The 22,169-nt window shown below is 38.6% G+C and overlaps 2 protein-coding genes across 5 annotated transcripts; one reads left to right on the top strand and one right to left on the bottom strand.

The window, feature by feature from the left end:
• The first annotated feature begins 849 nt into the window (after positions 1–849).
• Positions 850–16,182, top strand: fez2 (fasciculation and elongation protein zeta 2). 4 transcript variants are annotated; one of them, XM_005800252.2, is made up of 11 exons: positions 850–1,220; positions 4,721–4,829; positions 5,626–5,754; positions 7,125–7,266; positions 7,660–7,787; positions 8,969–9,118; positions 9,375–9,455; positions 10,150–10,225; positions 10,348–10,413; positions 11,906–11,933; positions 12,321–16,182. In XM_005800252.2, exons 1-10 carry the CDS (start codon positions 916–918, stop codon positions 11,914–11,916), a joined length of 1,197 nt encoding a protein of 398 aa, XP_005800309.1. In that variant the 5' UTR covers positions 850–915; the 3' UTR covers positions 11,917–11,933; positions 12,321–16,182. The 4 variants fall into 4 exon arrangements, with proteins under 4 accessions (XP_005800309.1, XP_005800308.1, XP_023203611.1 ...); XM_005800251.2 differs by lacking the exon at positions 11,906–11,933; XM_023347843.1 differs by having other exon boundaries at positions 11,906–16,182.
• A 1,370-nt stretch (positions 16,183–17,552) lies between these two features.
• On the bottom strand, positions 17,553–21,237 carry LOC111611450 (usherin-like). Its single transcript, XM_023348269.1, has 6 exons — positions 21,082–21,237; positions 20,117–20,286; positions 19,939–20,043; positions 19,488–19,559; positions 18,408–18,581; positions 17,553–18,232 (listed from the first exon to the last, which is right to left on the bottom strand). The coding sequence occupies exons 2-6, from the start codon at positions 20,171–20,173 to the stop codon at positions 18,143–18,145; spliced, it is 498 nt and encodes a 165-aa protein (XP_023204037.1). The 5' UTR covers positions 20,174–20,286; positions 21,082–21,237; the 3' UTR covers positions 17,553–18,142.
• Positions 21,238–22,169: the final 932 nt, after the last annotated feature.

The following is a 22,169-nucleotide window of genomic DNA, read 5'->3' as shown; positions in this document are numbered from 1 at the left end:
GTTCAAAGGAATGCGCCAAAAGGACTAAGACTGTATTAGTTTTATTGTAATTTTATGCTGTTGGAGCCAACCAAAGGAATTCACTGGTTGTTACTCCTAGGAACTTTAACCCTGTAAGGGAAAAAAAAGTAAACATATTTAGATGTGTTTGAGGCCTTGCCGTCTCCATCAAACATTTTACTTTTAGCAACTATCTGCAATACCAAATGAGATAAACTAAAAGATGAATCATACTGTACTGTAGGATTCTTGGGTTGTTGACTAATAGATGAGTGAGTGTTTTCATGGAATATAAGGTCCTAGTGTTGGGATATTTACAAGAAAATGAAATATGTTTTGTACCTTACTGCTGATTTTAAAACAGTTTCTCTTACTTACATAATATATTTACAGAAAAAGTTTTGTGAAAATGTGTGTATCAGTTCTGACACTTTAGGTATGCAGGTATTACTGTCAATGTAGCAGTACCTTTAGGACATTCATAATTTGAATTATATGATTACATTCACTATATATCAGTGTAATGCATCTTAAATGTTTCTCATTGTGTCATTAATATCAATGTACAATGTATCTTTTTTTTTAGTTGGGAATGCACAATAATTACATGATCACATGGCTTTTTGTATCAATTATGTACAAAACTTAAAAGAAAAAAAAAAATTCTTAACATTTTTGGGTGGGTCTTAGCCCCCAGGTTTTAATGTCTTAACATTCAAACCTGTTAATGTTAAAACATTAACAGTTTGAATATTTAACGCCTCTGAATGTTTGGTTCGTTTTGCTGGCAAATGGGAGGAGCTGTATTGCTGACGTCATTAGACCCCGCCCCCACTGTCTGGCGTCAACGCAGACAGCAGAGCACGGGGGAGGACACCGAGAGACCGACCGCATAGACAGGTTCACCGGGCAGCCATGGCGGCGCCGTTAGCCCACTTCGATGAGGACTGGCAGGACTTCAACGAATTCAAGCCGTCCTCGGAGTCGGCCGAGCAGCTGGACCAGCTGAACTCAAACGTAGGCGACCCATCGGGCCCAGACGACTTCTCCGATCTGGACAACAGTTTCTCCGGGGAGATCTGCAGCTTCAAGTCGATGGAGGACCTGGTCCACGACTTCGACGAAAAGCTAACCGTGTGTTTCCGAAACTACAACACCGCGACGGAAAACATCGCTCCCATTAAACCAATCACAGAGGAGAATTACCTGAAAGACGACGAGTGAGTGTTAATTACCTGTCTGTGCTTTTATGTTGTAACTTTTAATCTCGCAGCTCGCCACATTAGCCTCACAAGCTAACTCTATACTAAATTCATATATTACACTCTGAGGGAATCTTAGCTGTCTGGATGGAAGACAGCCGGTCAGTGCAGTGGAAAAACCGGTTGCACGGTTCACTTTCTGCTTCTGTGTAGCAAGATTTGATTAAACGCCGAGAAAAAGGCACATCATCCACAAACTCCATGCAGTATTTAAAATGTAAATGTTTCCCTTAAGGTCATAGGCAGCATTTCTCAAAGTTAAGGGACGAGACTCCGCTGAGTAAAAACGTAGGAATGGAAATGTTTCTTTGTTTGCGTCTTGTTATTGCAGTTTTGAAATCATGAACAGTTATTACAGGAGGTACATTTTCAAAAAGATTGTATTTGAAAGCAAACTATTCTATCTAAAGTGGGGGGGGGAGCATTAAAATAACTGATATGTTGCCTTAAAAGTAAAGCTGAAATTTTGGAGTAATTCATATCCTTTAGTTTGCATTGGAACTTGTTAAAAATTGTACAGCCAAATTACAAAAAGGAACAGAAATAATTTAGTTTTGTGATTATTGGTCCATATTATTATTATTATTATTATTATTATTATTATTATTATTATTATTATTATAGATGTGTCATTACAGAACATCCTGCCAGTTTAATATAATTGAAATTATAGTCAACAAAACTAAAGTACTGAATTTAAATTTTATAAAAATAGCTGTAGTCTTCCCTAACACCTTTATTGCTACAAAGGAAAACAAAACATTGACAAAAAAAAAAACCCACAGTAAACAGTTTTTTACAATACAAATGACAAAAAATGATGCAGTTAATTTTGAGCAAAGGATTTGAGCTAAAAAAAATTTAAAATCTAAAAGCGGAAATGTTTGTTCAACCAGGTTTAAGATGGAAGCAGCCTATTCTTCCACAACAAAACTATCGACTCGTGCCGCTTAATACGGTGGAGACAGTTCCATGTTCCTTTTTCACAATCCCTAAAATTATTCACAACAATCGCAGCCATGGTGCTATTACAGAAAGATTGAGCTGTTCGGATCCCACTTCGAGGTTTCTAGCAGTTGCTGGGTCTCATCGGCACTCAAAGGTCACAGCTACACATTCACATGACAACATGGCATTACATCGCCGCGGGAATAGATGTTACTTTTCTCTGCACAGCTGGCTGCATGAATCAACCTCCTCTTGCCCTTTGCATTGAACATTGTGAGACTCTTTGATTTGGCCACATAGAGTGGGCAATATGTAAGCTCATACTGACAATGTGTTATATTTTATTTGAAACTTAGAGCCGGTGTCAACTTCTTAACCCCAGAATAAATGTGGAAATCAACTTTAATCTACAGGTTGTTTAAAAGCCTAAAAAATATCAACTGTATATGTGTTTGAATTTAGTTTTTTATCCCAAGTATTGATAGAAAATCCTTTTTTTTTTTTTGACTACGTCTTATTAGATCCCATTCACAGCAAATTTTATTATTTCTTTCTTGCTGAATTGTTTCTATAGGTCGAAAGTTGAAGCAGTGTTTATTTTTTCAGACTAGAAAGCATTTTTGCAATCTGGCAAAGATCTTTTTGGTACCATTAAAATTACACAGTGATTAATACATCATATTTTCTCATTTTAAGCCAAACTACCCATGTCAATATAGGAAGTTTAAAATAAAAAAAATCTTCAAGTTTAGGTGAATGTATTTTGAGGAGTTTAGACTGGTGTTTGTTTTGTTTTTTTTAAGGGAGAAACAGGACGCAGGGTATGAAATAATTGGACCGCAGCCTTCCACAGCCCTAAAATCAGCGCCAGACTCAGTTGGAGTCTTTTCTGGATGGCTGCACTTCTACAGAACGTGTCCAGCTCCTTAACAAGCTCCACTGAAATTCTGTGTCTGAAACAAACTGCAGGATCACAAGGATGACGTTTACGGACCTTCCTTTGGATTTAGACTGCTATGTTGGAGCCAACTCCTCCAGATTTTGCCTGCGTACCAAAGATTTTATCGGTACAAATAAATTCAAGACAGTGCCCCACACTAATGAGTGGTGAGTTGGAGTCACAACAATTAAATGATCTTGCTGTAGCGGCGCTGTCAAGTCGCTGTTTTGAGACGGTAGCCGGCGGTGTGTTTAGGCAGGCGTTCACGTGCCTGAGACGCTGTCACCGCTCGGGGCCCACGGCGTTTCCTGCCACGCTTCGTCCTATTTAGAACAAGCTAGCAGCTCGCCGAGCAGCACATGAACACTTGAGGGAGAAACATGGATGTTATGTAAACATTTGTCCTGGACATTGTAGCGCAACTGTGACACATGGGTTCGCAGCACCCATCCATGCACAATCGGAGCCAAAAGTGCCAAAACACACTTGCATGAGCATGTGAGTCCTACTGTGAGCGCTGATTTTCTTCGGAGTTTCTATGCAAGTCTAGGAAACGATGGAAAAAAAGATCATAGGTTCGAAAAAATGTTTGGATTTCGAACTTTCTTCCGGGTTCTGTCATCGGAAACAGAAAAAAAAAGGATTATTTAAAAATGCTCAATGTACAGTAAATACTTTAACTAGCTCATCCAAAAAGGTCCAAAAAAGTATTCGTGTTTGTAGAAGAAAGTGGCATACATGCTTATATGAGAGGATAAAAGCTAAAACTAAATCATCTTTAAAGTATTATCTCAAATTTTAGTCTATGGAAGGCCCAAAATATCAGCATTAACATCGGTGTTGATTATTGCTAGCCATTTTTTTAATGTATTGTATTGTTCCTTTAAGTAAAACCAGATAAATTCTTTTTGTCCAAATTATGAGCAAATAAAAATATTGGTTATCAACCAAAACAGCATTATAAATGTTGGTATTGTCCCAAAATGTTCACATGGGTGCCTCACTTATTTAATCACTGTTGTTGTTGTTGTTCATCAGTGGTGAACAACAGGATATTTTGAGTTTCTCTCTGTTCCCACATGGGGTTACTTAGGAGACAGTTTCTAACAACGCGCCGCCTAACAACACAGTTTTAGCATTTATCATCAACGTCTTGTCTTCTTTACAAATGACTGTCTGACTTGGCACATTTGGCTATGGAAAGGTTTTCAGTAAACACTCGTCTCCCTTTTCCAGACCATCTTTGCTAAGCAGAGCAGGTACGCGTGCTCTGAATTTATTCCTTCGGTTCCACTTATTCATGTGCCGACTAAGCTTAGAGAAAATGTTCTCCTGCTTCGTAAAGTTCATAGAGGTTCGCTTTAAGTGTTGCAATACTTGATGACTAGTTTTAATGCATCATGCAGCAGTGTTCAGAGCTCAGCTTGTGAGGGGGTGGTCAGCATTCAGCCATGCAATGCTGTGTCACGATAAAAAAGAGAAGGAAGCGCGCCTTGTTGCATCTGCATCTTATAAAAAGTCTCCTTTGTTGTGCTTTGACCTTTAACTCTTCTTTTATTCGTCCATTCAGAGTGTGGAACTCTTTGACCAATAACTACGGAAACGTGATGCCTGTGGACTGGAAGACGTCCTACACTCGGTCCTTGCACCTGCCTGCCCTCAAGCTCAAAGATCAAGAGGTACTACACACACACACACTCTTTTATTTAGTGATTCACTTTCTGCAGATTGCAGCAAATGATACCTCACAAATGCAGAGAATTGGCACCTACTTGACCTAATTAAAGAGATTAATTTCAGTCACTCGCCTTGTTACAATCCACGCTTGATTGTCCCTCTGTCATCACTTAATCTACAATTTCTTTTGATTCAAAGTGTGACAAAAAAAGGGCAAAAACAAGAAAAAAACAGATACTAAGTTGAATTTACCAAACTAATTACCTTAATAAATTAACTTTTCACAAACAGTTATATTTTATTTTAGAGGAACAACTTTCAAAATCAAATATTTGAGTGGAACATGTTCTAAATAAAAGTGTAAAGGATCTTGTAATCAAACAGATTGAGTTTTACTGATGGAAGGAGGTGAAAACGGATTGATCTGGTTTTAATCCCCAAAGCTGCACTTTTTCTCAGCTGCTGGCATCTTTCACATTGTCGGTTCATCTAAACATCTCCATTACTAACTTCTCTGAAATGGTCTTTTATTCTGGTGAGCCTACCTTCACTGCACTTTCCTGGTCTAGAAGCCTTTCTGTTCTTTTCCACTTTTCATCATATTGCGGCAAAGTGGCACCAAGTCTCAAAAGTTTCCATTCTTGTCAACAAAGAAATAAAAGAAACCTTGAATCCAACAATTCTGATATAAATCTTTCGTTGTCCAGGTTTTTGCTTTGGAATTTAAAATCCAGTTTAAAGTCTTGTCGGGTAAAATATTGTATGCCTAAATTTCTGCCCTCATCTCCTCCTCCCAAGGGACAGAAGACGGATAACCAGTCTTTGGATCTGTCCGACGATGAGGATGAGGAGCTGCGGGAACAGCTGGATATGCACTCAATCATTGTCTCCTGCATTAATGAGGAGCCTCTCTTCACCGCTGAACAGGTAGCTCATTCACACTCCTGCTCAAACTGTGAATTATTGTGTGGAATAACTGTTAACTGTTATTCCACACAATGTGCTGCGACTGGACATTTTATATTAGCCATGCGTCAATCGGTTCCCACCAAAGAGTCTGTTTACATCTGCACTGCTGACCAAGAGTTTAATTACAACGTAGATTCATATACTATATCTTCTATTGTTTATCTACTGTAAGGCAGTGTACATGTCGGTGATTAATATCATACAGGAGTGGATTACTACCTACTGAGCTTTATTGGTTTGATCACTCATTCTAATTATTCACGAGAGTCAAGTGGGCAAAATGTGGAACCGAACCGGAATAAATAGAAATCTGGTTTAAAATATTTCTCTATAAAAAAAAAAAGGAATTAATTGAAATTGTGTGAAGATTTTCTGAGCACATAAATTTAATGAAAACATTTCAGCACAAAGAAAATTAAACTGCCAATGAAACAAAAAAAAAACCAAACAAACAATGAAATTAAACTGACAGCAGTTAATCCTTATTTTCTGTATGTTTTAATATACAAGCCTGTCGGCTTATTAGCTACTTCCTTAAATTAGATTTACGTGTTTACTTCAATGACGCATAACTAAGGCAGGGAAGTAAAGCAAACACAGAAGCGGGATATGTTTAGAAAGTTTTGTTACGGATGTATAAATAAATATTATGGGACAGTTTATTGTTCTGGATTTATACAAATGCAAATGTCACACCCAGAATCAACATACGATGTGGTTAAATAATAAACATGCTGACCTCACAAGGATCTCCTTATATATTGCTACTTTACATCATTCCTTAGTAAGATGGTGGGCACTGCAAACTGAAAGGTTAGTTGCACTAATCCTAAAGCTCTGATCATAAACATTAGTTTTGCTAATGCTAAAGCGCTAAAAACTTGGTATTTAGCAGAAGATAATGCTAAGGCGCTATATTGGACCATGTTGATACCCACCATGTATCAATGACACATGTTGCCACATGGTACATCGCCCTCTACAGGGTCACTGTGTGATTGCATACCCAATAACCAAAACCTCAACACAGGTGCTACATATTATTCAACTGAAAATTTTCTAAACACCCATATGTAGAATTTATCTTGAAAAATTACTTTAGGGGAAGCTAAGTGAGCTAAACTTTTTCAAAGTTAGCTAAAGCGCAAAACGATTAATTAGCTCCGACATTGGTGTCATTTCTGTGCTGAAAAACTCAACCTGATGTTTCTCGCACAAGAATCGGATGCTGTAAGACATGCATTCTGGTTACAAAACTACATTTTTGAGCAAATGGTCAAACTAGTTCATGGAAGTTGGCATCTGGCTGAAAGTTGTGGTGTTTTTAGGTGATAGAGGAGATCGAAGAGATGATGCAGGAATCTCCCGACCCGGACGATGACGAGAGTCCTTCCCAGTCCGACCTGTCGATGCTCTCTCAGGACCTCGGCGCTTTGAAACGATCTGGCTCCAACACCAGCTTTGAGGAACGTGAGTTTACCTGCTCTCTCACACACACAAACACACGCCCACACACACAGGAATAGAAAACTACTGTACTGTTTTAATGTGCCCATGTGAACAATTTTATGATTATCTAAATAACTTAAACAATTTTAATAGGACTCTGTGTAGCAAGTGTTTTAAATGTGCACATGTGATATGGTTGTTATGTAATCAGCGCATGTGTCGTCCCAAATGTTATGTAATCGGCTTGATATGCATGTCACTGTAAATGTTCTAAAATTGGATGAGTGTGAAATTATTATCATTTATCATAAATTATAATTATTTTTTTGGTTTTCTTTGTGGTTCGACCTGCACCGAGCTTCTTCTCTACATTAAATCTGCTCTTCCCGTTTCCGCCCCACGTTTGGTCCGCAGGGCTTCGTCAGCTGTCTGTGTCGGAGCTCAGCCGGACCCTGGAGGAAGTGGAGGCGGCCATCCGCCGCTACAGCGAGGAGCTGATCCAAGCTCTGGCGCTGCGAGACGAGCTGGACTTTGAGAAGGAGGTACTTAAATCTGATCGCACATTAACTCCAAACTCAGATCAACCAGAAACGTTTGCAGAGATGTTGCTAAAGCAGAGCAGCTTTGAAGCATTCAGAGAGCTTTAAGCAACACACACGCACACACCCACACACACACACACACACACGCACGTTGTGTTTGGTGAGAACAGACGGCAGCACCCTCTGCCTTCTGTCACCATGAGGTCAGAACGACCAGCAGCTTTATTTGTATGTTTGTCTCTGTGTCATGATTCACTCTGAGTAGATTTGACAGAATCTAAAAAAAAAAAACACTTGAGTGATATTTGTACAGATCACAAGGATACTGAGAATATTAAATTATTAGATTTATCATCTGTAGCCTCAAAAAAAAAAAACATTCAGATGAGCCTTTATCATAAGCAGCTCACTACTGTAAATGTATTAATTGCCAGTGTTTTTATCCCAATGTTTCTTGTCAACCTTAACTGCATCACTAATTAATAAAATGCGTAGTTATAAACAAATAATTTACTGGAAAAACAGGCAAACATTACTTTATGGTATCTATAATGCACGTTATTCCTCAACTACCAAGGCAGTAAAGACAACTGTTTGGTTATTAGTATGCGACTTAGTTTCTTGCAAAAATATTCACCCCCCCCTATTCTCATATTTTATCATGCTTGCACCCATAAACAAACATTTATTTTACTGGGTTTTTATGTGATTGATCAACACAACATAGGGTGTAATTTTAAAGAGGTAAAAAAAAGATGCATGGCTTTTAAAATGTTTTAATAAGTGTGCCTTACATTCGTCTCCAGACCCCTTTTACTCTGTTACAATCAATAAAATCCAGTTCAATCGATTACCTTCAGAAGTTGCCTATGTATAATTTTCCTTCCTTCTCACAATTTGGTGCCTACGTAATGTTGATCTATTACATAAAGTCCAACCAGTTGGGGTTGTAATGTGTCAAAATGTGAAAAATCTCACATTTTGAGGTACGAATCCTTTTGCTTCATACTTTAATTCTCCTTTATCTTGTCATTTTTTTATATTTTTTGCTTATTTAGTCAATTCTGTTAATTGAAATAAAAGTTCTGAAAACTATTAACTAAGATAATCAGTTTTATTCTTTCAGCTTTGTATTTTCCAAACCCCTGCCGTAGTTTACTGAAATGTTGCGTATGGTGCAGGTCAAGAACAGCTTTATTTCGCTGCTGATCGACGTGCAGAACAAACAGAAGGAGCACCGCGAACTGCTGCGCAAGAAGAAGAAAATCCGTAGCACAACCACGACGGGGCCCAACGGTCAGAGGACAAACAGCACACACATACCAGGCACGGTGAGTCAGCAGGGAGGTATTCACCGAAAACACACAAAATAAATGCATTATCATGGTTTGAAGGTTAACGACATAACCACACGTGTGACGCACCACGCACTACTTCCAAGTTAGGAAAAGAGACGCATGACCCGGCCGAAGAGTTTTCACTGTAGTCACCCTCTTATCAGCACCAGCGCCTTTCCTTCCTGTCATAGAGAGCCTCCTCATCTTTCGTCAAATCTCTTTTTTTCCTCCTTCCTCTCACTCCTTGTAGCTCCTCACTCTGGAGGGACTCTCCAATGTCATTCAAAATGGTCTCCGTCAAACTTTTGGCCACTCAGGAGGGGATAAACAGGTGCCCCCTGCTCTTTCTTCCAACTGCGGATTCTTTTCTGTGCTGCTTTTTCACCTCTGGGTTTCAACTGGCATGCGCATTCCTTTTCTCTTTTTTTCTTTTGCTCCATAATTTTTGTTTAGTTTGTCCTTTTGTTGCATTAAATTTTTGTCTTTTCCTTTTTTTTTTTTAATTAAATTCCTTACAGTGCCTTGCAAAAGTGTTCTTGCTCCCTGAACTTTTCACATTTTGTCTTGTTACAAACACAAACTTCAATGAGAACATTAGTGAACAAACTAAGGGACACAGCAGAGAGGTCGGGGTGAATTTGTGCAGAAATTTAAAGCAAACTTGTTGTTTTTTTTTATCAGATTGTCTTAAAGTTGACATTAAAATATACGGCTTTCCACCTAAAGTAATGCATCTACCAATGCATATTATGCACTACTTTGTTTTAGTCTGTTACATAAAATCCAGATGTATCATGTTAAAGTTTGTGGTTGCACTGTGACAAAATACAATCACCCAGTCATCTTTTTTTTTGTATTGAAATATTTTTTGCCCTCCTTTATTTTCTACAAAAATCCTTTGCATGTTCTGTAACTTTAACACAACACTTAATTCCAAAATTACACTAAAGTTAAATTTAATCAGTTGGTGTATTTTTTTTATCGGTTCCCATGTTTGTAATGTATATACATATTTATCTCTTTAGTATCTGACCACGGTGATCCCCTATGAAAAGAAAGCAGGCTCTCCTTCTGTAGAAGACCTCCAGATCCTCACAAAGAGTGAGTCCATGAACAAGAACATAGGAGATCACCGAGCGGTGAACCAATGAGGAACAGAGACGTGTCATTAGTCAGATTTTGTTTACGTCTCTGACTCCTCTGTCCTTCTCTTTCCATATCAGTCCTTCATGCCATGAGGGATGACAGCGAGAAGGTACCAGCCCTCCTAACAGATTACATACTGAAAGGTAAATATGACTTTTATTTTAAGGCTTTTACCCAAGCAAGGCAACGAGATTAAGAAAAAATATATTGTAATAACTTCAGTAAAATGCTTATTTTTTTAACTGTAAAACCATGAGACTAATTCGTACTTAAGCAGTCGCATGTACCTACAAAATAAAAAAGTTAAAAGTCTTGACTTCCATCCAGAAGTGTATTTTATACTTAAGTCTTAGTTCACTGTTTGATAGATTTGCACTAAAGAAGTAATAAGTCTCATCAGAAGTGTTGACATAATGTCTCACTCTGTGGCCACACCCACTGACCATTTCAGACGCAGCTAAAGTATGAACACAGAAAGTGGAATTATAACGAAGGGGAACTGCTGTGCATTTGGTTGCATAAACAAGCAAAAGGTTACAGGACAAGTTACAGTAAAGAGAGGAAGCTAAATGTGTTGGTTAGTTATAGTAAAAACACAGGATGTCCAGGACCAGAAATGTGGGTTTGTTGTTAAATTTATAGGGCCAAAATAATTTCATTGATGACATTTCAAAATGTGAAAAAAAATATGAATAGTGTTTTTAATTTGTGTATAAAGCAAAGACTTGCTACTTTATATAATGTAGAAGTACCACAAATAACACAACTGCTTAAACTTAATGGTTTAGTAAAAGTAAAGGTGCACAAAATGGAATCACAGTTGTCTTCCTAATAAGAATGCAATCACACAAGCAATATTTGCTACAATATAATAGTTGAAGCATGCTGGTTGTTAGAAATGCCCAAATCAGGATTTCTTTTCTTCCCAGCACTGATTCAAGCTTTTTAATTTCACCATCATTCTAAAATCTAGATTAGTTATGTGATTTGACCCATTTAATTTACTCAGCAATGAAGTGAAGGACACTCTTCAGACCCATTCAGTAAGTTAGATAATTGAAAAGTCCATTTATTTTAGTAACTCCATCAAGTAAAACACATTATATAGTTTAAATAGAGAAAACTGATGTTTTACCAGTATTTTTCTAATCATGATGAGTTTCTGCTTACCATGAATGAAAGCACATTTTATACTTAGAATCTTACATTACACTAATGAAAAAGAAAAAATTTAAATGAGAAATGTGAGCTTAATGAAAAGCACTTTTTCAAAAGATACTTTTAATCTGACAAGCGAGACTCATCTGGACGAATATTCTCATTTATTGAATACAGTTCAAGCCTAACATGAAGCTGCTTCCTCTCTGTTTTTATATGACTCGTTGATAATTTGGCTCAAAACTTATTCCAGTCTGGTTCTAGTCATTCATGTGTGAAAAAAAAAAACTGGTCTCCTGCTTCATAATCTTCCCTCTTTGCTTTGAACGTCATAAAATTCAGTGACCAGCTTTTCAGCTGCTTTTCTTCCACAACTTCCCCAGCCCGATAAATCCGTGAGCTTTAGCGGTGAATGTGTCTGTTGTTGACATGTGCCTTCCTTTCCCTCTCGCCTGTGCTGCTCTGTCCTTCGGGTAGCTCTCGTATGAAAGTGGAGGAACCTGAGGTTCGTGAGGCTAACCCCGCTCATTGACATTGAACGCCTCATCTTCCTCCCTGTCTGCACAATATTCCCTTTTTAACCAGAGCAATCAGCCTCCCACCCCTCCGTCGCTCTCTGCCGTGGTGCCAGTTGTGCTGTATGGTGCTTCTAGCCGTGCTACACCCACTCTGAAAAACACAGCCCACTCGCGCTCATAATTTCCCCTCGCTCTGCCAGCTTGTAGTAGCAGCTGTTGGTGTGCTTGCTTCTCACCTGTAGTCGGGGGTTTCCTCGCCTCTAACCACACATTCCTCCCGGCTGTAGCTGCTCTGCCATGCTCCACACCTCTGCTGCTTCATGTGCTGCAGCGATTCTCACCAGATGTTTATCTATATATTTTTTTCTCCACAGTTCTTTGTCCCACGTAAATTCAGACGGGAAGCTTTTGCCTCTTCAGCGTCGAGCGGCAGAGGAGGGTTTCAGTTTTGGAAAAACGCAGGAACTGATTTAAATCCAAACCTTCTTTCCTTTTTTTCCTTCTCAGTTTTCCTCGTGGAACTTTCTGCTCTGCCTCTCTCCTCGTATTCTTTACTTTTGATACGACTCTTAAGTCTTTTGTAGTTCTTTTTAAGTTCTAATATTTAGTTAGTTTTTTTTATTCATTCAGTGCTCCATGTTTTCATATTGTGACTTTACACAGGTGCATCTCAATAATTGATACTAAAGTAAACTTTTTGATGATGCAAGTCGTTGCTAAGGAGAAACTCATTTTATATGAATTCTCTACACAGAATGATAAATTTCAATTGTTTGTTTCTGTTTGTTTTCGATGATTATGGCTTACAACTTATGCAAAAACCAAATTTACCCTCCATCTAATGAGTAAGCCACATAATGGCATTGCTGAAGACGTTTGCTGTTCAGAATTTTGTATCCCAGCATATTAAGAGAAGGTTGAGTGGAAGGAAAAAGTGCAGTAGTAAAAAGGTCCACAAGCAAAAAGTAAAAGTGGTACTATTACTAATATTCCACCTTAGTGATAATCCTCTTATTTCAGTCTTGAATAATATTTTAATATCTTGTGAAATTAATTTGGGGTTTTTCAGCAACTACAGGCAACAATCATCCAAACTGGCATAAATAAACATTTGAAACATATCGACTCGATGTTAAAAACTCATATCCGGCATTTCTTTCTCAAGCTGAACTGCTGAAATCAGCTTTTCGATGATACTCGAATATATTGAGATGCACCTGTAACGACTCATGTGGATGCCAGTAATCAGTGTTAGCCTGAACACCTCACTTCCTGATTAGCCAGGTGCTATTGGAGAAAAACAAACGATCCTTGAAGGTGTTTTGTTTTTTTTTATCCGCTGAAATCCATCGGCAGGCCTCTGCAAGGGAAATGCAGTCCAAACAGCCTGCTTTGATTATCAAATCCACTTTCCCTCAGCTGCCTGACAGGGAAAACAAGTCCGATCGGTGCGATCGGTGAAAAAGTGCCAGGCAAGTCGAAGGCATCAAGCATTGATTATCCCCATGATTTATTGCACGATTTTTAAGCTCAGCTCTCTCAAAATCACAGAGGAAGCCCTTTAATTTAAAACTTTAAAACTGTTTGTTGCATGTTAGTTTCAGGTACAAGCGGTGTGAAGCTGAATGTTTAAAATGAGACGTTTTCTACATGACTGAGAGGGATTGCACAGTTTGAAAAAGGGACAAAAATGATCAAAGTCGTGAAAAAAATATTTTTGGATAAGAATTTCTTTTTAAGTTAACAAGATGAGGGATTGGAATGATTTTTCTAGATGTTGTGATGTCAACCCCAACAAATTCACCACTTCCACGTAGGATTAGTTTGCAGATTCCCCTTGTTTCATATGTCCATTGGTGGGAAATAATGTATTAACTAAGTTTACATCGGCATTAATTGTTGTTTTGTCACATAAGTTCTCTGTGTTTTAGGACATTGGCTTTAGGGACAGCGGGGTTGCACTTTATCAGTGACCTGATGGTGCAAAGGTGGAGTTCTGCAGAATATAGCACAGAGTGGATCTCATCAGCGAACGATGAAAAATCTTTGTCAAAATGGAATCATTTTAAATGAGCATTCCTCTGGTTTTTCAAGAGAAACGTTAGTGAACAACATTTCCGCTCAGTTTTCTCTTTAGTAAAGTCAGTGACAGAAATGATTTGAGGAGGTTCTGTGATTATAATTAATGTTATCGGACTAAACATTTAAAAGATTCAATGAGGAAATTGGAAATCCTTCATTGAAAGGCTGTAGACTACAGTAGTCTAAATGTATGTAACTTGGTTGAAGATTGTGAAGGTTGGGTAGTTGTGGCTGGTAGTTTTTTTTATGTTTAGTTGAATGTAAAAGTATCTTATGATAGTTTAAGTCTAAATTTTAGCCAGTCAAGTCCGTTGCATTTTAACATCTATATATGAAATCCCAGTTTTATTGTCTTTTAGAATTCTAGTTTTACACTTTTAAGATCCAGTCAGAATTTGCGTGCTGCCTGAAATGTTGACAGTGAAGTGAATTGGGGTGAAACATTAGAAACGGCTAAAACATGAAAAAAATATTTTACTAGCAGCTGCCTAGTTTCCTTATGGCTTGTGCCGACTTAAAGCTATGAGTCCTGCAGGGAATCACCGGTGTGTGATCACAGATGAAGTTGGTACGCAAACATTCAGGTCAGGTGTCGCTTAGGTCTCAGGTACAGTCGTCAGTGTCGGTACTTTAACGTTCTTGTTCTGGTAGATAAAACATTCCCAACTCAGTTTACATGTCTAGTCTTGTCAGAGTTTCTATAAGGACTTGATTCGTGTCACCTGCATGATAATAATAAAACATGATCAAAGACGCGTTTTGCAGAAAACGTCCCAGGAGAAGCTTCCTGTGTAATGGCTCAGGTGGTGTTTTCACTGCGTCTGCTTCAGTGTAGCAATTTTAGATATGTCACCAAAGTCGATCACATTACATATAACTGCCCAAACTTTCTGAAACTCTCTCAGACAACGCTAGGTACTTTCCGAAGCTTTTCTGAAACCTGGCGGGTACATTCAGGAACTTTGCAGTTACTTTCCCAAAACTTTAATGGAACTCGCTGGTTACCTTCCCGGATCTTACTGAGTATTTTCCTTGAACTTATTGGATGCTTTCTGGATCTTGAAAGATATTTTTCTTGCGCTTTAAGGGAACTTTCTGGTTACGTCCCAGAAACATTCTGGTTACTTTCTAGGACCTTGCATGGAAATAACTACTAAGCTCTCTGAAAGTTTCAGAAAAGTAAACCTTTAAGTCCCAGGAAGGCACTAGTAAATTATTAGCCACCTCATAACACAGTCCAATTGTTGAAAGTATCCTCTCAGTTCTGGGAAAGTAACCAACGAATTCCATTCTGGAGATGAACCACTAAGTTCTGTGGAAAATATGGGCTGTATTGTGAAGCGCTACCGGATTGGGAGACTCCAAGAAGGAAAATGTTTCGGTGGGTGAAGTGGGTGTTGGGGAAGATTGCACATCGATTTGCAAAAAAGTAAGAGGTAATGATTTTATCTTTCTTCTGTTGTTTCAAAACAATATATATATTTAAATATTTGTATGTGACATGTTTCTACAGATGCCAGCTATTTTCAACCCAGCATGTGCTGCATGCACTTTACTGCTGCTGCTGCTGCAGAAAACACATTTCCAATGATTAGTGATTTGTTTACAGACATATTTAAATATCACACTAAAGGGAAAAGTGCACGTTGCAGCAATATCAAGAAAACTGGAAAGGAAACAAGCATTTAATATTTTTAAAGCTTAAAGGGGTTTTGTAATGTCTGTTGAATCAAATGCGTTAATGAAAAATGTTTGTAAATTTTATCAGCAATGGTTTAGAAGTGAAATGGCTTTCAGCCCTCATGTCACTGAAGGATCTCTGGCCATTTTGACAAACATATCAGTCTAACTCCAGGTTAGAGATTTATATTTATAGATGACGAACAAGTAAAAAAAAACTAACAAAAACAAGAGGCTGCCTTTGTTAAATGCCTGTAAAAATATTTTGTACATTTATTAAACTCATGTACCTAATGCAATTTATTTCCCTAGCTAGGGGGGGATTATGTTTACTGTCTCATGTGGTACTGCAGTATAGTAATTTATTATGTGAATGTTTTGTAACCATGATCTCGACTGTAATGGTGCAAGTGTTTTGTGCCCACATTATTGCATTGCAACACATTTCAAATAAAAAGAAATTATATATTTAAACACCTTGGCGTGTATGGTTTACTTTGTAAAACATTCTTTGTCTAATTTTATTACATATATTCATATATGCTTTGTGTTTTGTATTCAAATAAACCCATAGTTAGCAACAATGATTTCATTGATCAAATTCATAATTACTTCTCTAATTCAAATTCTTCAGAGTTATTGTAGACGGTGACGGCTGTTGGCAGGAAAGATCTCTTGTAGCAGCCTGTACTACAGCAAATTTGAAGAAGCCTCTGACTGAAGACACATTGTTTCCCCAAAACAATTTCATAAAGAGGACGGTTAGGGTTGTCCATAACTTTCTTGATTTTTTTATGAAGAGTTTATCATCATCTCCAGAGGTTCCACAGTCGTCCCCAGAGCAGAATCACCTCTGATGCTACTGTACCAAGAGACGGCGGCAGAAGAGATGAGACTCAGTAACAGACTTAAGAGAAGATCTGCAGCATCTTGCTGCTGACCTTGAAGGACCTTAGCTTCCTGAAGGAATACATCCTGCTCTGTCCTTTCTTATAGACGGCTTCACTGTTGCATCTCCTGTCAGTTTGTTTGATCAGTTTTTGTTTTTGGTAAAATTGTGTTCCAGAAGCAACAATGTAGTAAAGTTATTTTTTTATAACCCTTATTTATGTCTCACTCTTTAGTCCAGCCTTATTAGAATTTGACTTAGTCTTAATGTTGACCTGGGTCTGACGCTTAAGCTTGTTTTTTTCACGGTGAAGCAGCAAACAGTCGCTTTAGCACAGGGGTGTCAAAGTCCAGTCCTCAAGGGCCGCTGTCCTGCAACTTTTAGATGTGCCTCTGCTGCACCACACCTGAATAGAATAATTAGGTCATTAGCAAGGCTCTGGAGAACTGATCTACACAAGGAGGAGGTAATTAAGCCATTTCATTCCAGTGTTTTCTACCTGTGGCACATCTAAAAACTGCAGGACACCGGCCCTTGAGGACTGGACTTCGACACCTGTGCTTTAGCAAAACCTCTTTTACCTGACTGTCCTAAAGATGGTACACAGTCGCCCTCTTGTGGTGAGCAAAGAATCACAACTGAAGTGTCATCCAGTTTAGTAAGCTTATAAATTATCTGAAATGTATAAGTAATGTCAGTCATGATGTCCAAACACAGAATGATGGCTACGAAATCAATAACATATTCTGCTCTGTGGAGATTTGAACATTTGTGATAATCTTGGGTAAAGATGGGTATAAATCCATCAAATCATCTTTTTCTGCTTCAATATTAGCTGTAATACAACACTCAACAGTTCTTACAAAGTGAATGCAGCTTCAGCGTTTTTTGTAATTTGGGAAATTGGCACACTGTGTGTCAGGCAAACTTAATTTTTTTCCCCAAAGACCATTATTTAATACCAAGGCCAAATTATCTCACAAACTGTTCAAAATAGGAAAGATGTCTTTTGTTTATTTGACAGATGTCTTTTAATTTGTAAGTTAGAAACGGCACAAGCAATTTCTACAAATCACTGCTGGAGAATAAATCTCCATGTCCAATAAATCAATAAATCTGCATGTCCAGAAAGTACATAGTTACAAAAAAAAGAAATGCTTTTCCAGCTTCTGATGAACATGATGGCACCTGGAAGCCGACTTCACAACACTGGGGTTTACATGTCTTCCTCATTAGGTCCTAAATCGTCCACAAAAATAAAAAGGTGATTCAGGACCTGCTTCAGAGTCCTGAATCTATGAACACCAGAGTAGAATATAGAGACTAAAGTATCTTCTACGGGATTCTGCTTGTCCTGCTGCTTCCTTCACGTCAATAAAATGGATTTTCTTCCAGTTGTGTTTAAATAAAGAGATGTTTCTTCTTCTTCCACTGGATCTTCACATGAAGCTTCTCTTCTGTGAGCCCCTGTGGTGACAAGCCTCATCATGACTGATGCTATTGCCCTCCTGACTGAGCTGTGGGGACCAAATGTTTTTTGTGGGGTCACAGGTTGGTGTCTGTGAACATCGTGTGCTCTTTCCTCACAGTGCTGAAGCCTTTGATGGTGTCCACAAATTCCTCGTCATCCATGAACTGCAAAGTAAAATAGGGCACGCTCGAACTTCTATTCATATAAAAATAGTTTTGCTTGTTTTTTTTCTTTTTAACTTTTCACCTACATTTCTTTTTTGTATATTTTTAAGTGCTTTGCGTCATTTCTTTTTGTTTTTTTTTGACATGTTCAGCATACATTTTTGGGGTCTCTCACCATCCCGCTGTCATGGGCTGAGATGTTGGGGTCCCAGACGTCGTCGTCTCCTGCGAGAGACTTCCCGTCGATCACCTGGCTGATGCTGCGTCGCAGGGAGTTCACACTGAGAACGCCCTCTTCCTCTCCTGCAACGATCTCTTCGGTGGGCTCGCATTTAGCCTCCAGAATCTCCTGGATGAACACAAAACACACGTAAAAAAAGAAGAAAGAAAGAAAAAAAGATCTTGAGACCAAGTGCTTTATCACACTAAAATTTCTCTTTTCAAGTTGATTTGATTCTACTTTTTTTTTCATTAATGATGGCGTTTTTGGGCAGCAATATAATTATATTGACATTCAAGGTTGAAGTGTAAGTTTCTCATGTAAAGCAGGAAAAATTACATATTACAGTTTTTTTTTTGGAAACTAACATTTTCACACTAAATGCCTTGTGTGTGACTTTTTTAAATACAACATTCCCCCAGGAATAATGATAAATCAAGACAAATGTTGCTGCCAGGCAATAAACAGTCTCAGATCTACTAATTATAATACGAAAAAGGTAGTTTATGGATATTATTTATCTTCTAATATAAAGCTGTGGAGCTGGTTAAACCTCCTGGACTTGAAAATGTAATAACCTTCACTTTGAATGTTTCAGGGTGCAGTGGTTGTAAAGACTAAAAGTTGAAAAACAAATCAAATAAAAAATATTTTTCATCAGTTTTTGAGAAACCTTTTCTTTTTTTTTAGCTGACAATTTTGGAGTTAAAAGGACTTAAATGAAGGCAATTAAATCTGACTTATTCATTAAAGCAGTCGCTACACTGGTTAAAATTGGATACAAACTTAAATTCATGTCTCAGCGCAGAAATATTTCTAGTGCATGATATGATGAAAATCTGTTTTTGATTCAAACCTTCAAGGAAGTCCCTCTCTGCAATGAATCAACAGAAACGGAAGCTAACGATGCAACGTTGAAATAAAATATTTGTGTCACATGCTACTCCACTTGCCAGGACCCCACACACACACACACACACCCACACCCACACGCGCACACACACACACACACACACACGTTGTTTGGCGTTTTACCTCAATCTTCATGGAGAATCCCTTCAGGGTCACGCTGCTGGAGAAGCCGGTAGTGTCTGGCACCATGTCGAACTGAAACAGAGAGAGCAACACTGGCAGTTATTTAAAATAAAATAAAATAAAATAATAAGCAGCATTGACACAGAGATGCATCCTGTTGCTCATGTAATGTACAGTATGGCAGCTCAAGATGCTCAAAAGGTTCAGTGAGAACGCATTGAAAGAAAACAGGCCATGTTGCAAACCCTCATAAATTTAAAGCTATGTTTTAGGTCTGGCGACGTGCTTTTTGTCCTGACTTTCTGGGGCACCGTGTGAAATAGAGCAAGGCTATTGTTTGAAAAACAACAACACTAACTCGTCTGACACCTTTGTAAGCTGTGATGACCTAGTTTCTACAATGTTTTCGGAAATCAGAGAATAAAGACCCGAGGGTAAAAGTTGCTCTTACCAGGACAGAGTTGCTGGGCGGGTACACAGCCATGGGGCTCCTCTTCTGCATGGGGAGAGCGACCAGAGGAGGCCTCGCCCTGGTGAGGGGGGGTTTATTCAGGGCCTGGCGGAACATGAAGCTGCAACATGACGGCTTTGCATTTAAAGAGAGCAGAAAAGGAGGCCGGTCTCTTTACCCTGTGAAGCACGACTCCTAACACGACGGCCAGCAGCAGCAGGGCGATGGCGGCCATCACCACGATGAACCAAAGCTCCTGGACGACATGATGCTCTCGCCGCCCTCCATCTGCCCGGTCACCCCCGGCAACGCCGCCGCCTCCTCCAGGAGGAGTGGGGCTCGGTGAGTCTGGAGAAAACAGAACTTGTGGAAAAAAACATACCGAGCAGTTTTTAAGCTTTGTCGATTATGAGAGCACAAAACGTAGAGAGAATTTTGTGAATATAACTCAAAAGTCTACAAATAGACGAGTAAATGTTAGACAAGTATTTAACTATCAGATGCTCAACTTAAACACATGGTAAAGTGGATTAAGAAGTCGTAACGTTGGATATAAAAAAAATAATAACGCTATTAAAAATGACAAAACCATAAAAAAAAGAGAAAACTACATTTAATTGTCACCATGTTGCACAGTGCAATTGGAGAATTATTGCTTTTGCTTTGTATGTTAAGCAATTAACAAATTGGCAACATTTTTTTCTGGTAAAATATCTTCTTGGGCAGTGTGTTTGTTTTTTTTTTTTTTTTTTTTACAAGAAACCACCTAAAATATAATGTTAAAACAGTTGCAAAGTTTTCTGTCATGTGGATCATATTTTAAGTTGTATAATTTTAAGCATAATTTTCTGAAAAGTGTTTGGGTTATTGGCTAAAATAGCTCTCAGAGAAAAATGAACTTGTGGATCTGAAATCAACACAGTGTGAATGAAAGATGAGCACGCTGTGCACCGACGGAGAGATAACTTTGTAACTGGAGACATGTTTACCTGCAAGGCCTAGTTCAGGCATCCAATAATGCCGCGATGATGCGCAACTTGGTCACTTTTAGCTTGTTTATTAGGGAAACCTTTTGTGAAAGTGTAAGTTTATTCAGTAGAAGTGATAGAAGCAGAAGCTTTGTGTCGAGGGCGTTGGACTCACCAGTGCTGAGGTCCGTGGTTCGGCCTGTGTTGGGGAGGCTGGCGGCCCTTCGCTGTGTGACATCAATCGCAAGGCCACAGACCTACACAGGGTTTAGGATCTCACCTGTAGCCCCATCTTGACCTTTTCCTTTGGACATTAAGTAGTCAAAATGTGTCAAAAAAATTTGCTGTGGTCATTCCCTACCCAGGACCGATAATTCCCAGACAGGGTCAAGAGTCAAAGAGCTTGGAACCGACTGCATTCATGTTCCTGAGTGCCTCTAAAGCTCCCATCAGCCTTGGCTTTTCCTCGGCAGGTGCCATGGTAACAGCCGGGTGTCGGCTTTCAGTTTACCTGCGGAGACGTGAAGCTCTTCTTATACACTATTCATGTGTATGTCTATTCTTATGAAATCACATACTGTATGTTTAAATTAGTCACCAAGTTTATTAAAGAAACGTTCATGTGAATGAAAGTTGATGTTGCAGGTATTTGCAGGTAAGTTTGCATCAAATGTGCACCTGAGTTACACTTTTTTTTTGCAAACTTTGTAGTGTAATGCTTTATTTGTTTCATGCTGGAAAAAAACCTTGTATTAATACAAATGGTAATGAGAAAGGTATATATATATTTTTTTTAAAAAAAGCTGCAGTAAGCTCCTAATATGTCATCTGAGCATATAGTGAGCTCCTAATATGCTGGAGAATAACGTGAAGCCATTGGTCAATATGGTGTCTCCTGTAGTACGCTGTCAAACCAGATGATGGCAGCATGCAGCAGCTACTGGATGTAGCTGTCCAGCTGAATGCATGGAGTCACTGTGCAAAGGAAGCTGCAGGGGGGCCTGTGACCCTCTGCAGTCCTGAAAACAGCTGCATGCTGTCTTCATACAGGTTAGCATGCTCTGCAGCCGTAACCAGCTATGAAAACGGAAAACCCTCCAGGAATGTAGAGTCATAATGTTTTGACGCAAAACGTCTTTGGTCTTATTAAATTCTTTAATCTCTACAATTTCCTTCCAAAAGGAAATGTAAAGTAAAAAATAATAATAATTTAAAAAAAAATCCCACTTTCTATTTTGTTTTGATCCAATGCAACATATTTTA

The sequence above is a fragment of the Xiphophorus maculatus genome, chromosome 15, assembly GCF_002775205.1.
Source record: "Xiphophorus maculatus strain JP 163 A chromosome 15, X_maculatus-5.0-male, whole genome shotgun sequence".
NCBI classification, from domain to species: domain Eukaryota; kingdom Metazoa; phylum Chordata; class Actinopteri; order Cyprinodontiformes; family Poeciliidae; genus Xiphophorus; species Xiphophorus maculatus.
Note: the sequence above shows the minus strand (reverse complement) of the source record. Positions and strands in the feature narration are given on the sequence as shown.